General features: G+C 36.0%; 2 protein-coding genes across 5 annotated transcripts in view; one reads left to right on the top strand and one right to left on the bottom strand.

Annotated features, from left to right (window-relative positions):
• The window catches only part of MCPH1 (microcephalin 1), a 132,341-nt gene that overhangs the window by 42,557 nt on the left and 73,827 nt on the right, over positions 1-15,957 (bottom strand). The window contains exons 13-14 of one of the 3 annotated variants that reach the window (XM_086876032.1): positions 1,260-1,319; positions 418-1,175 (exon numbers count right to left, since the gene is read on the bottom strand). The exons of the other annotated variants lie outside the window; for them this stretch is intronic. Of the exons in view, the coding sequence (XP_086732158.1) occupies positions 1,299-1,319 (21 nt within the window). The 3' untranslated portion in view covers positions 418-1,175; positions 1,260-1,298. Of the gene's footprint in view, positions 1-417; positions 1,176-1,259; positions 1,320-15,957 lie in introns of those variants that run through there. 3 annotated transcript variants of the gene reach the window in all.
• ANGPT2 (angiopoietin 2) overlaps positions 1-15,957 on the top strand; it is a 41,882-nt gene that overhangs the window by 4,486 nt on the left and 21,439 nt on the right. The gene's annotated exons all lie outside the window — the stretch shown is intronic.

Genomic DNA, 15,957 nt, shown 5'->3' with positions numbered 1-15,957 from the left:
GCTATTGCATATGTTTGAAAACTATGTTGTAGAAACTATTCTGCATCATACCTCAAATAATAAATTTGTGATACAGGTATGAAATTGTACAAAATCAACAAAGAAGATGAGATGTTCTTGTACAGATCTACGAGACAAAATTGAAATAGAGAATTCACCTTCTCCAAGGTGCTATCAGTAAAAAATGGGATAAATGGAGGCTTGTTTAACAGAACCAGTCTCATGCTAGCATTCAATATATATATTTTCCTGTGCTTGCTTTGTTATTAACATGACCATAAACTTGTCATCTTTGATTGATCCAAACAGCAAAATGGGAGATTTTTTGTCAATTAGTGACAGCAAACTTAATTTCATTTTTTTCTTTCTTTTTAATTTTCTTTCTTCAAGTGTACATATAGGAAACGAACTTGAAGATTCTTGACTTGCCAGTTTCCAGTTCTTTTTATTTGCATACCCACTTAATATATAAAATTTAACAGCATAATCTTTAGAATATCTTTGATAGTTTGTCAGAGAGACTGAAGCTGAGGATGGTGTTTCTTTTACAGACAATTATTGTTACTGCTCCTTTTTTCTTATCAATTATAAAAAAATTCAACAATATGCATCTCACCTCAAATTTACCAAGTAAAACAATATAATTTGCTTGATTCCTAAGCTATCATATATGTATTACTTAGAAGGGAAGTTACCTAGAGACCACAGCAATGGGTTAGACCCATTTCTAACCTTCAAAATATCACTACTAGCACCTTTACTGCTTAATACTGCAAAACGCAGTAGTAGAAAACTGTTTGCTTTTGAAAAAGTACCATATTCTTTGATTAACAGTACTAAGCAGCTTAGTTAACCATTATTTCTTTAATAACTTTTTACATACTTTAATGCAAGAACCTCCTGCTGTATCTGTCATATTATGGGTTTCTACACAAGTTTGGCTGAAAGCTGGGGGGGGCAAAGTAAGACAGTTTCCCCCTACTGTTACTGTTGTTATAGGGCTAGACAGGCAAAGTGTTGTCAACTGATTTAGAATACACGGTCTTACATCTTACATTAGTGTCTACAACAGAGACACTGTTGGATCTTTGGAACTTTGCAAACCCAGAGTTTCATCAGGTTCCTCAGTATGTATTAATTAGCCTCCTAAAGTAAGTTGGATCAGCATTTTCATCCTGAAGGAGACAAATAGAGGAATGGAAAACTTAACAGAAATCCCCCTTGAAGAAGCTGATTGTCAGCATTGCTGAAGAACTTACAAAAGCTAGCATGCTGCATGGCTCTCATCCTGACAGACTTTAGCACTGAAGTTTGTAGGCCTGAAAATACAGAGACAATAGGTAGAAGGTACAACTGTGGATTAGACTGCAAATATTATATGAATATATAGTTAAACATTATGCTTCCCACTTGTTAAAAACCAGCTTGAGTACAATAGTCAAATCAGGATTGATTGCTTTTCCATAAGATTTTGGTGTCTTCCTATTCTCACATCCTGACAGAATCACAGAATCCCAGACTGGTTTGGTTTGGAAAGAATTTTCAGAGATCATCTAGTTCCAACCCCTCTGCTGTGGGCAGGGCCATCTTCCAGATCAAGTTGCTCAAAGCCCTGTCCAGCCAAACCTTAAACACTTCAGGGATGGGGCGTCCACAACTTCTCAAGACAGCCTGTTCCAGTGTGTGACTACTCTTACTGTGAACAACCCCCCCAAAACATAAACCAAAACAAAACAGAAAAAACACAATGAAACCAAACAACAACAACAACAAAAACCAACCAAAACTAAAAAAAAAAACAAAACAAACAAACAAAAAACACACAAAATCCCCCCAAACTTCCTGGAACTGGAGATGCAAGTTGTACTTCAAAGAAAACTGGTTCTCGCATCTAGATAATGTGTTAAGATATTAATGGGAGCCTTAAGGATACTATACAGACTGCATAAGAGAAAATGGAGAAGATAGCTCTGGGGGGGGGAAAAAAAAAAAAAATCATGTACCTGAAACAAGAATGTCACACACAGAAAATATTTTGGTACTCCAAATGTGCCCTAGGAAATATCTCACTGGTAGTAACAATGAAAACAATGTGTTAGTAGCCTGTAAGTATCACTAGATCCTTCAAGAAAAGGAGAATTTCTGTGGCACTGAATAAGATTTTTCAGAAATAAGCACTGCTGGTTTTATCTGCCATTTTATTATTTGAATTTCTCAGACTAGCCAAATATAAACTAGAGATGGGAAAATAATAGGAATATTATATAATTTAAAAAGGCAAAGTATTTGGGGAGAAAAAAGTATAGCACAGTAATTTAATACCTTGAAATGCTTTAAAAGAGATATGGCACATTATACTGCATTAAACCAAATGACCTAATATACACAGTAAGTTAAAAAGTGTTTTACAACTGAAAATACTGTGGTCATTTCATTTTCTTGACCAGAGATATTTTTAGAAAATGGGGCAGAGGAGAAAATAGTTTTATTTATTCTCTAGTGAGAATAAGAGAATTATGTTTTGGTGAACCTGATTTATATTCCAAGTAAACCAGGTTCAGAGGAGATGTTAAAGAATTCTTCAAGTTACAAAATCCAGATCTACATTTTGTATAAAAAAACTAGATAGTTCTGCAAACACTCACTGTGTCAGTTCTTAAGCTGCCTAGAAAATACCATTACTACTCCTTAAAAGCTTTTTTTAAAAAAAATTCTTACTGTGTTCCAAGTAATTACTGAAAATCCGTTAGTTTTTATCTGTTTGTGGAACAGGTTAACCCTAAAATTAAGATGATGTTTACAAAGCTCAGCTCAGCAAACGTATCCTGCAGTTTGTGTGATATCTATCTAGTCTCTTTCCAATTTCCAGCCCATTATGGCTTAGTCTGAAGAGAGAGCAGGAAGCTACAGGAATTTTTCTGCTGTCTTAATATTGCCCCTATGAAGCTTTATCAGTTTACCTAACTATCTTCCAGGAGTCTACTAAAGTTATATAAAGGTCTTACTACTAAAAAGAGAAGGCTGAGAGAATATGCAACCCTCTCTCTGTGAACTTCTCTCTCTGTTAATAAAAGTGTGGATGGGAATCTAGTATTCTTCACAGTTTACTATTCACAGAAGCTGAAAGGAAACATTTTCCTCTCTAGATGAGCAAATACTTCAGAATTCTTAGATGACAGCAATTTTTTTTGCAAGTCAGCTGTCTCTGGAGATTTCTTGTTAAAACCAAGCAGTATCTAAGTGTCATAGCTTTGCTCAAACGGCCTTTAATAACGTAGGGAAAAAATGATCTTTTTAGTTTTGTACTAGTATTCAGGTCTCAAGCATCGTGATAGAGTTTTAAAATAAAAACCACAACTATAAAGTTTCTTTATATCTAGGGAACAACATATCAAATTTATATCACTGATTTTGCTCAGATATTAAAATCAGTGTGTTGTGGTAGCACAACTGAGAGCTTATTGTTTCCAGAAAGGGGAAAAAAAAGCCTTGGTAGATTCATTACTGCTCTCTCAATATTAGCAACTGAAATTCCTCTAATGGGCATTAAAGTGTTAGACTGTGTAATACCTTTTAATAAATATAATTATCAAGAGACTGAAACTAGCTATGTGCATTTCAATATCTGTACTAAAGCACTGATGAGGACCAGAGTGATTCAGTATGAAATCAAAACTATTGTATTAGAGCATTCCAGTGTGGTACAGCATAATCACTCACACAATTGCCATAAGTTGTGTACTTCAGAAGCAAAGTTATAGTATGTTATTTGAATAAACTGTTTGTTAATATCACAGGAAAACACACTGAGCAAACGTTTGATCTTTATCACTCCACTTAAAAAAACTTTTTGACAGGGAGAAAACCTAAAAGTTCTCATCTTTGGAGAAAATAATTGTATCAATTTAAAAATAGTAGGATCTTCTGAAAATCTCTAGTATAAAAACAATTGAGCAGTGTCTTAAGCCCTGTCTGAACAACAGCTCTACAGTCCTGTTCATTCTCTCACTGCAGGCACTAGGAGTCATTCACCTCCTGCACTCATGGTATCAGCTTCATCGCTATGCTTGCCTTTTGGTTCAGGCCTGCACCTGATGTGCGTGATCCTGGAAGGAAAAAGCCTCTTTGTTCCATTCTGTCAGGGTGTGGGAATGGGGAGACACCCAGCTAAGTGGAAAGGACATTTCCTGGGCAATAGCCATAGCCCCCATAGCAGCTCCCCAACACGTGATGTGACATCTGTGTGCTGCAGGGTGGCTGCTCATCATGTGACCTGATGTACAGACTTAGAGGTACCTGAGAGGTTTAATTTTGATCCCTGGCACCTAAAAACCATTTTAGTTTTGTCTTCCTTGACAAAACTTGATGAAGACATCATGTTATGACACTTTATATACTTGCTTTAGGTCTTTTCTCATGAATTACATTATGTTCTATGGAACAATTTTCCTCATTTTCCATTTACAAGGTGTAACTACCTGCATGATTCTAGTTCAAACCTACAGTTTCACAATGAAATATAAACCGTCACCTTAAGGAGAATGTGCCATTCAGTCAAGAAGCAATAGCCTCAGTTTTCTAGGGTATCAGCTGTCAACTGACAATCTCAGCTCTGCAGTCTTAACATTCAAACACAAAAACGCTTCATATCAAGACTAAAATACACTATTACAAATAGTAATGGAAAACACACTTGCCATACTTTAGTTTACATTAACAGATACTGTGTCCAGTCAGACAGTTTTCTTACTCAAGAAGATTCACCAGTGAAGACCTAATGAAAAAATTTCCATATTTTTGCTTTTCAGAATGATTTTTTACAAATAGGGAATTCAACTATTCAAACGAAACAAGAGTTTCCAGTTTCTTAGTACAATTTAAAAAAACTGATAAAGTAGGCAAAAGACAGCTTAAATGAATAAGGAAAAAATACAAAAATCTTGTGTTTTACTGCTTATAAGGAATTGACTTTAAAATACCCTTAAGCTTCCTTGCATGAGGTCTGAACTTTGACCATATTAACTATCCCTGTGTTTTCACTTATGTTAAGCTGTCATCCTGATGCCAGATTTTCTGAAAGATATAATGTTTGCCTATAAAGTAATAGTAAATTTAAAAACCCTATTGTAACTGCTACTGGAGCCTTACTGGGAATGTTTTCTGAAAACTACTCTGACACGATGAAACAAAGTTCAAATAAGTAGAAAGTAAGCCCCTTGACTAATAACCCAGCCCTCAGAAAGAGTATAAACTGCAACAAATATAAACAATCTGACCCCACTGAAATCTTAGCACATACAAACAAGGATTCTGACAACTACCGTTTACCAGCTAGGCAACAAAGTTTAAGTATATAGTTGAAAATACCCTAGTTTTTTCCTCTGACATGTAAGTTTATTTGACTAGAATCTAGAAAAAACTTAGCCATGTCTTGAGTTCAGTTTCTTTGTTATGGTAAACTTTATTATTTTAAAAAGGCTCTGAGGACAGCATACAAAATCTTAGCTCTGCTCCAAACAAGTAGAAAAATTCCCACTGACTTCTTAGTAAAACTAAAAATACTTAGTTTCACTAATTAAATATTAATAAAACAATACTGAAAAAGTATTTGAAGTTGATAATGGAGTAGACTAGTAAATCAGACATGTGCTTTAGGGCTTAATTCATGTGGACTACCTCTAAGTAAGTAAGGATGCTACTGGAATAGAAAAAAGAGTAATAATTTTCATCATGAGGAAATAAACATTTTCCTTTTCTTGTCTCTCTCTAGTCCATGTGGGAGTAATATCTCCCAAGAGTCTCATCCAGTCAAGTCCTTTGCACTCACCATTTTCCTCAGTGAATTTTCTTCCAACTGCACAATGTTTTGTAAACTTCAAGCAAACCAGAGAATTCATTCCCTCAGCTGGCTTTAAGATCAGCCTTCCAGTTCCCTTTTGCAGCTTACTGCCATAAAAAATTCCTATCCCTACTCCTATCCACATTTTGATTGATTTTTAAAATTCTGCTCACACAGATTCATTTCCTTTATTTCTTTCCTTCAATTAAAGTTATGCAGCTTCCTGGCTGTCCCTTTCCTCTACATTCTTTCTCATTCAGAATTCTCTGTTCTAGATTCTTTTGTCCTTATAGCTAAATTTGTTTTTAACCCTGTATGCAAACTTCCCTGAGTATTCAAAGACTCACAGAATGCTTTGGGTTGGAAAAGTTCTATAAGGTTACCTAGTTTCAAGTACTCTGCTGTAGGCAGGGTCACCTTCCACTAGACCAGGTGAAGCACTCTTTCTGGTCAGAGCACCATGCAGCCTGGGGTTGAACACTTCCTGGGATGGAGAGGTGTCCATAACTTCTCTGGGAAACCTGTGCCAGTGCCTCACCACCCTCACTGTAAAGAATTTCTTCCTAATACCTAACCTAAACCTACCCTTCCTCAGTTTACGGCCATTCCCTCTTGTCCTGTCACTACACATGGCTATGTGAAAAAGTCCCTCTCCAGCTTTCTTGTAAGCCCCCTTTAGGTACTGGAAAGCTGCTCTATGGTCCCTGAAAACCTCTTCTCTAGACTGAAAAATCCCAACTCTCTCAATCTGTCTTCATAGAAGAGGTGCTTCAACTGCTGGATCATCTTTGTGGTCTTCCTCTGGACATTCAAATCCCTTCTAATGCTGTGGGACCCAGAGCTGGATGCAGGAGTGGTCCAGCTGGGGTCTCACCAGACCAGAGCAGAGGGGCAGAATCCCTTCTCTTGCCCTGCTGGCCACGCTGCTTTGCATGCAGCCCAGGACACCATTTGCTTTCTGGGCTGTGAGCACACATTGCTGGAGCATGTTCAGCCTCTCATCCACCAGCGCCCCCAAGTCCTTCTTGGCAGGGCTGCTCTCAATCCCTTCACCACCCGGCCTGTGCTTATGCTTGGGATTTCCTGGACCCACGTTCAGGACCTTGCACTTGGCCTTATTGAAATTTCTGATGTTTGCATGGGCCCACCTCTCAAATCTAACACAGATAGCTTTCTTTTCTGGCTAGCTGCATATAGTATCAGTGTCATTATACTTTCTCCACTGCTAATGTGCTTAGTGTACTCAACTTGAGAGCAGTTTTACATCCATGAGAGTTTCTGGAACTCAAAAGTCTCCCTCTTCAGTGGTCCTCCTTCTCAGATCTTGACAGACAGGGAACAGTGTCCTTTCATAAAACACTCATCCTATAATATATAGCTTTGGTTCTCAGACATTTTTTTCTGAGATTTTCTCTTCTCTTATGGTTAATGCCAATAGCATAATTTGTTTTGAGAGGATCTGCCTTCTGGTCTTTCTAGAAGGGTACCAGCTGGCCTGGTGTCAAGCTTTCAGGAGCACTGACTGGAGCTCAGCTCAAGAGGTGACTTGCCATCGCCACCTGAGTAGTCAGGGGGTACCAGAGACAGAGGAAGTCTTGGAAGCAATGGATGGAAAGACCTGTCTACCCTTTTCTGTTCCAAAAACTTAAATTGCCTGCTTTTAGATGGATAATTCCAGCTATTGAGACAAAAAAAAAAAAAAAAAGTATTTTTAATCAGGATTAATTTTTTTTTTTCTGCATCACAAACTACATTCTGTTTCTGCAATATGCTGCCTATATATTCTGATCTTGCTTCCAAATATTCGTGTTTGTCCACTTTTAAGACAGTAGCTTCCTGTTTTATCTTTCAAGCATAGAATTCCTCAGAAGCTTTTGCACTAAAGACTCTTAACTGGGCTAATGGAACAGTACAGGGAAACAAATAAGTAGTATTTGACAAGAACATATAAGATTGCTAATTTTTTTAACTAAGCAGAGGTGACCACCTGAGCTTCTTTTTTTTAAGGCAGCCTTTAGTGCATTCTGTAGTCATATTTAAGGGTAGTTCGGTTTTCAGGTCCTGCTTCCCCCGCCCAGTATTTTGGAAACCTTTGGGAAGTTCTCTGACAGGTTTAGTCCAGCAAGTGAGGAATTTTCAAGCTGGTGATGAAAATGTAGCAGTTCTCCAGACACCCCACCTCTCCAGTCCATCTAGCATATTATCAATGGAAACAGTAGTGAGAAACATGCAGTGCATCTTAAAAAAAAAGCTACAATACTGAGCACAAATTTATTTTCCCTTCTCCAAAATCAGTGAATGGGTTTAGTAAAGAAATTCAGTCCCTCAAAACTGAAATCGGCAGCTGACATGTGCTTCCCCAAATTCTTGGGCATTCAAAATATGTCGGGCCTTCAGCAAAAATGACTGCTTCTCACTTGGTAGCATCATTGAGGCTTCTACAAGAAAAATATCTCATTAAAGCTCAACAAAGTATAATTAGATGCCAACGTGTTTCAAGGCTTAAGAACTACTGAAAATACTTTCAGTTTCCTTAACCTGTGAACTTTAAAAAGAATCTGATTTTTGTCATGCTGAAAGATGCTCAGTAAAGATGGCTTTGAAACCGGAGACACCCAGTTTTATAGCTTACAAAAGGGACTAATTGTGTACCATAGCTTCCTAACTAATTTGATCCTTGAACTCCAAATCATTCTTCCTTCTGGTTGGAAATGGAATGCAAGATGACGGCTTCCCTAGAAAGCAATGCTGAGAACGAACTGTAAATGCCTAGCTCTTTTTCATTTCCCCAGTAACATGTTTTGAAAAGTGGAATTTGCTTCATATTCATCAGAAACTTGGACTCTGATTTGCTTTACCACATCGTGAGCTATTCTCTAAAATAGACTATCCTGTTGAAAGAGGAGTTCTTAAAAAAACACTTGATATTGTAAGTTGAGATAAAAAAGATAAATGGCTGTAAATGTGACTGATACATTTGCTAAATATTTTTTAAAGTTTATGAGGCTACACAGACAATGTTTTTTATGAAAAATGTCATCAGCATATCTGATAGTAAGTTAATTTCAGCTGCCTATTACTCAGTGGAATGGAAAAAATACACAAATGGAAAGGATTATTGAGATCTGGGATAGCAAGTGTTTATTCAGATGTCATCTCTGGGCAGAATCTCGTTCTTACAGTGGTCTGGTGAAGCCCTGATTCCTTGATGGTAGCATGCAAGTTCAAAATCCGATTGAAAATGTTTCCAAAAAAGTTCGAATATTCAATTTGTTAAATTATAGCCCAATGCCATAACCTAGTATTTTAAATTCAAATATTGATTATCAGTATTTCCTACACTGTTTATAAATATGGAATCTTCATTTTGAGTACTGATGGCTTGTTGTATATAATGAAAAATATTTACATGCATTTCAGTGAATGGCAGAAGCATCACTGGCTTCTTGTCTTCCTGGCTTCAGTGCTACTGAACTTTGGCAAAATGCCATTCATGACTCACACTATTTATTTATTTATTCTTTATTTTTAGACTAATGGGAACTTTATGAATTCCTTCCCTGATTTTTAAGAGAAATACCACTTAGCTATGATCCAGAAAAATGGTGATTCAGAATCTTAAATGATTGCCTTAATGAATAGCCTTAACTCTTAATGAGTATGGGTAATCACCAAATAATTGATTTTAATTTTGAAGATAATCTTGTTAAATTTTGTTTTTTTTAAAATTATTTACTTACGTATAAAGAAATTCACACTGTTAAGAGGTTTGTCAAGCTGGCTATTTAGTTTCCATTAACAGTGTTTTTTTGAAAAGAATATTTTTCATTTGCAATTTAATATACAACTGCCCAGAAATGCACCATAGAAAGTATGTGCATCATATATACAAAGAACCCACGTCATCCTCCAAATGACAGAACACATGTGTAGGTAGGAAAGCAGTAGTGTAGTATTACACGTACAAAATAAGCTCAGTGTCTGGAATGGTGGGAGCTCAACTCTACAGCAGCCTTTGGGAGTGTTTCAGCTGTCAAAGTCTCTTCCCTTTTCCTATGTACTCCTTTGCCTTTTCTACATCATCACTTGGATTGCAACATTCTTAGGTAGCTCAAAACATACAGCAGAAAGCAAAATCATGCTGTAATAACTTTTAGAATTAGGTACGAAATACTTCCATTCAAGAACACAGATTGAAAGTAATTTTTAATAAATACTTGCATAGAAAATGAATACTTTTCTTACATTTTATTTCATGTTATATTAATCAAAATTTAGTTTATGTTTAAGTAGAATTTTGCCATTAAAGGAGGGAGGGGAATATTTTTTCTTCTGATAGCAAGTGTAAATTATAAAAGTGTAAGAAGCATTAAAAGTGTTTCCTCTAAATGTAATGTAATCAGACAAGAGAATAAGCTGGTAAGCTTTCATTTAGTGAACAAGTGTCCCTACCAGAACCATCTGCATATAATTTACCTTAAAGTCTGTGTCTACTATTTTAAGAGTTAGCATTTAAACCTTTTGTATTTTATTACACAATTTTAGCTTGAATATTTTCCAGTAAATCACAGCTCACTTCCAGATAGTATTCATTTATGATGTTACTTTCACCTTTTGTTTGCTGACAGGAAAATGAGATAAGAGAAAAATCTTAGCTGGAGGTCTGGACAGGCAGACATGTTTGATGTAAGAATCTAATAGCGTAGAGACATCTCAAGCATTCCCATATACATTCCCAAAAGATTTTTTTCCTTCCCTTGAGAAACAACTCATAAACCATTGGGACTTGCTGCTCTAGGGGGAAAAAAAAACCCAAAAAAAAAGGCAATTTTAAATGTCTCTTTTTCAGACATGCTTGCATTTTATTTCTGCAGTGTACTAATCTTTTTCCAAAAGTTATAAGCTCCTAAAATTGATAACTTCCAGAAAACATGGAAAAATAAATTATTTTATTAAAAGCTGATTTAAACTAGCTTAAGGTCTGATTGATGGGGATTGATGCAATGCCATTAAAAATGTGTTCCCTTAGGTCTGTCAAGATAAATGACTCTTGGAAAGGGTAGTATTTTTCTATTTCCATTCTGACTTTAAGCAGTAACAACATGGACAGACTGAAAATAAGTATGAAAAGCTATTTTAAAGAGAACAAAATTGTCTGCAAAATTGAAATTTTGACAGCATTTTGCTTTCATAACACTCGTGCATTAATATGACGTGGAAATACAAGCACACATGGAGTACCTGTCAATATGGTTACATATATGCACATTAAGGAGCATGTGTAGCATATATATATTGGTAGAATACTACATATTTCCTATGTGAACTGATATAATGAAATTGAGGCAGTGTTTTCTTTCTTTTTAAAGAGTATACTACATTTCACTGTTATCCATATCCAGCAGGATCCAAGGTGGCTCATACCAAGAAAACCCTCCTAATATTCAGACTTCAATTATACTACAAATAAACAATTTAATTATTTAGTATTTTAATTGAAAAATAAGTCTGTTAAAATAGTCTTTGAAAAAAACTGTATTTTTGTCTTTATATAAAAAATGTATCTGAGAATGAGAAATTTAAGGATTTTGTGGCGTATAAGGATAACCTTTTACAATCAGAAAACTGCCTATTGACACAGCATTTAAAAAAAAAAAAAAGTCCAAATCATGGGCTAAATTCTACTTCAGATGACTCATGAAGAAATCAGATGTGGCCACAATCCAAAGAACACTGCCACTTTACAAAAAGGGCAGGGCAGCTAAGACCAAGCGTTACTAGGTTAAAGATACCTCAAGACATATGGAGTACAAAAAGCAGGAAGGTCTCATCTGTATTCTGAAAAAGTATTCCCAAAGGAACTGAGACTCAGCATATTTCTTATTTTGCCCTGTTGCTAAAACTAAGCAAATCTGATTATGGATGCTTAAGTACATTTTCCATCTTGCTCGCTTTTGTGTGTATAATGAACATCTTGGTGAATGAAGCACCAGGATGATGACTACAGGTATTGGAAGATTAAACTCAAGTAGTCTAAATTTGCAAAGATAAGTTTTGAATAAAGCACATGACATCCTTATTAAGGATGTGAGAACCATAACTCAAAGCTTTTGACAGCTTACTATATGTCACGTGTCATTCTCCCGTGGAAGGGAGAACCCAAAATTCCTCAATGCCTTTGGTCGAAGAGGAGTGGCTAAGCCAAAAGTGTCCAAAAGAAAAACACAGTGTTTTATTAATGGGCAACACACTTGGCATGCAAATGTGTTTGCCCTTATAAAGAGAAATGAGATAGAAGAGGAAAGGGGATCACCAGTTCTGGGTCCAGCCCTGATCCAACCAACAGGGTGTCCAAGGTCCTGATGGTGCCACCTGAGCTTTGTAGGGGTACTGTTTTATAGGTAAATTTCCCTCTCCTGGGATTAGGTTTCTCACTCTTCATGTAAATAAGTGAGCAGATGCAGTCCATTCTTCTGGACCTTTCTGGAAATGAGTTGAGGGTCTTTGAGGGTCTTTTGATAGTCCTGATGCCTCTCTACTGGATTGACCCTCAGTTGACAGTTCATGCCTGATTCTTGACCTCACTTCTGCCCATCTGCTGTCCTTTATGTCACCATAGACCAGAACAGGGAAGTGGGTTCCAGAAAGGTGCTGCCCTACTTTCTGACAGCCCCTCTTCCTAGCCACATCCTGTTCTTACTTGCCCACTTGAATAGCCATCAGCATTTGAGATATAACAACTCCTTACTGCCTAGGCTTCTACAATATGCCAAACTCTGTAACTTCAATGCATATTTAAAAGGTGCCTAGATGTAAATGTATTTTTTGTTGCTAATTTTTCTACTGGATCTATCCCACTTTTGTAAATCCAAAACAGAAGTTAGAGGAAAATCACTACATATATGTCATTAGCCCTGCAGTTTTCTCTGTATCTCTATTAGATGACTAAGCATGCATTATGCGATGTAACACCACCTGTGCACACAGAACACAGCACCGTATAGAAACTCATAATTAACATTACCTCTTCCTGAAAATGAATGTTAGAGTTGACAGAATCAGACTATAAACATTAAGAAAATCACCAAACTTTATCTGGAAAGCCTTCTCCAATAACTGACAAATTCTACAAAATAGAACAAGCATCCAGTTCTATCTGTACTATTTATATGGAGTAGTATTTGGCAAAGGAGGGATATATGTATTCATGGAGCATAAATGCTGCCAGGAACATGATTGTTTAATTATTATAGATGAAACATTTGGCAGCAAAGAACAAACGCAAGACATCATTCATAACTTAAAATGGAAAAAAAAGGTAAGTCAAATGTCTATAAAATGCACAAATAAGTTCCTGATTCTTTGAAAAATTCTATAATATGGACAAAACTGTACAACCAGGAAGGCTTTTCATTTGACTGAGTATTGATAACCTTCATAATGGATTAATACTATCTCTGCCAATGCTTAGAAAACATACTTCTTTTAGTGCATACTCTACATGTTGTCTTTCTTGCCAATTTAAAGAAAAAGCCTGTTTAAAAAAAAGCCTTGGCTATAAAAGCAACGTGTTGGAATGTGCTCCAATATTATTGACCTGTCCTCGTTTTTTTGGCAACTTAGCTGAAGTATTTTTGCCAAATTTTATGATTTTATATGATTTGAAGTAATAAAGCATGATGCAGCCCCAAAAGTGATGACCTTAGAGAATTTTTTCTCTTTAAAAATGCATCACTATAACTCTATAACAAATCTTAACTATGAAACTATTTTGATTTTCCCAGCTGTTTTTGCAATTTAAGCATATTTTGAGACATGTTTTTTCCCATCTGTGCTTTCATTTTTATATTTATTTTGCTCAAGAATACATGCCAGCCAAATTCTTACACAAGGGACAGAATGTTTAATAAAAAATCCCAGGAAGAATCACTTAAATACTGCCAACTAACTATTCCTTCTTTCAAATAGTCCCTCTCCCTTGTATTGTCTTTAAGATAGGATTCATTGATTGACTTCCTTTAAAGCAAACTTTCTGAAAGAAGATGCATCACTAACAGTCAGCTATTATGTTTTAACATTTATTTTGTTCAAAATAATAATGTAATCATGGTTAATAAAATTCTTATAGTATTATTCAAATATTATTTGAATTAAAGAGATGAAACCATAGCTAGCACTATGGCAAGGGAGAAATCTGGGAAATAATCCCTGTTTCACCTTCCAGATTTGAGCAAAATAGTGAAGACGACAGACATGCTGTTCAAGCTACCCAGCCTCCTGACTGATGGGTGGGGACTGAGGCATTCATTCCTCTGTCCTTCCCTCTTTTAAACTTCTTTTTTACCCAAGCTATTCTTCCCCCTTCAGAAACTCTGAGTGTGCCACTGCTCACAAAGAAAGGAGGCTCCTTGGCAGGAGCTGATGAATAGTTCTCTACAAAGAAATGTGCCACAAAGAACTGCAGTCCTGCAAAATGGCTGCTAATCCTCGGTGTTGTCAGTGTAGCTCAGCCGTGCCTGTGGGAACTGGAGCCCTTGTTATAAAAGTTCTTCCACCACTCTCAGCAAAACCCAAGGGCCTTGCTTGCTGGGCCTTGCAGTGAGAACATGTTCTGCTGTCATTAATGTCAGTGGGAGATGGTGGGGCATTTTGGATGAAAGTCATTCTTTTATTCCTCTTTGAAGAAAGATTAAAGTAAGCCACTAAGAAAAAGTTAGGATGTTGTAGTGGTAAAAAGTGCTACTTTCTACAGTTTTGCATTGTATGATTAAGAGAGAGGGGGAAATAAGCAGAGAATGATCAGTGCATATGTTGGTTCAGGTCAGAAAAAGAGATTTTATGATATGTACATGCAGAGAATATACAGAAGTGCAAGAGGATTAGTGAGTATGAAGGAAAAAAGGAGAAGTGTTTTATGTAATCATGCTTTGTAGGATTTTTAGGGAAAAAAACCACAAGAAGCTCCAAAGCCACTTAATAGGTCATTATAATTTTGATGCTTCTTGTTGCTCCAAATTAGAATAAATGAGTTAGATGATGAAACTGGCTTTAAATCTTAAATCCCTTTTGGTGTTCGCATTTCATGCTTTCAAGTAAGCACAGATACCATATTCCCTAAATTACATATTTAACATTTTTTAAGTTGAAAAACAGATGTGAAGACAAACTTAAAACTGGATTCAAGAGAATACTTAAGTGATTTAGAAATCGCCACATAAATGAGAAATGATTTAAAAGAGATCAGATACTTGGACATATGCTTACACTTACAGATATTCAAATAAGAGAAATTATGAAAATGCAGATATGTGTGTCCAAACAAATCTGCTTTCCAAGGTTACAAGTACAGTGGCAAGGGGTATAGAAATCTGGCAACCAGAACCACCAGATGCCTTAAAGTGTAATCATGGGTTTTGCATACAGTATTCAGAGCAACCTTACATCTGTGTGTTTGAACTGGGCAATTGCCTAAGCTTACCATAAAATGTTTACCTTAACCTTTAAGCCCAGAATTAACTCATTTTCTAGTAGTGTGTTTTGGAATAACTCAGTGATAACAATTTCAAAGAAGTCATGCAGTTCTGTAATCCTGTATGTAGAAATTACTTTGCTCAGATTCTCATTCTGCTCTCTCTTTGGTGAACAAAGAACCTTGAAGAATGAGGTTAAATGTCCACAATTATTTAATGAAAAAATCAAAGCTCATGAATAATCTTTATTTGCTGATCAATTTATTATAGTCTTCCTTTATATTTTGGGCCTTTTTTTCTAAATTAAAGATGATGCAATATTTTCAATGCATTGAGTCTGTCAGATGAAACCATCTCCTTGATCTTGATAAAGGTATTTCCATACTTAACTGTGATACTGAGGCAAATAAAATGTATTCTGGAGATCTCACTTCATAGTCTTTTAACAGAGCTACTTTTGAGCAAAATTTTTTTCAATGTTATCTATAATGATGTCCCATCTTTCAGATTCAGTTGCTAAATTTAAGTTGGACTCAAATAATTTAATTTGCAGACGTCTATTAGTTGTTCTCTGTCTTCATCTTACTTTAGTGAAAAATTACTTATTTTTATCTATATAAGTCTTCAGAATTTTGCAGTCTTTCAGAA

The sequence above is a fragment of the Cyanistes caeruleus genome, chromosome 2 (genome assembly GCF_971803275.1).
Source record: "Cyanistes caeruleus chromosome 2, bCyaCae1.hap1.1, whole genome shotgun sequence".
In the NCBI taxonomy this organism is placed as follows: domain Eukaryota; kingdom Metazoa; phylum Chordata; class Aves; order Passeriformes; family Paridae; genus Cyanistes; species Cyanistes caeruleus.
The sequence above is the reverse complement of the archived record's forward strand: the minus strand, read 5'-3'. Positions and strand labels throughout refer to the sequence as shown.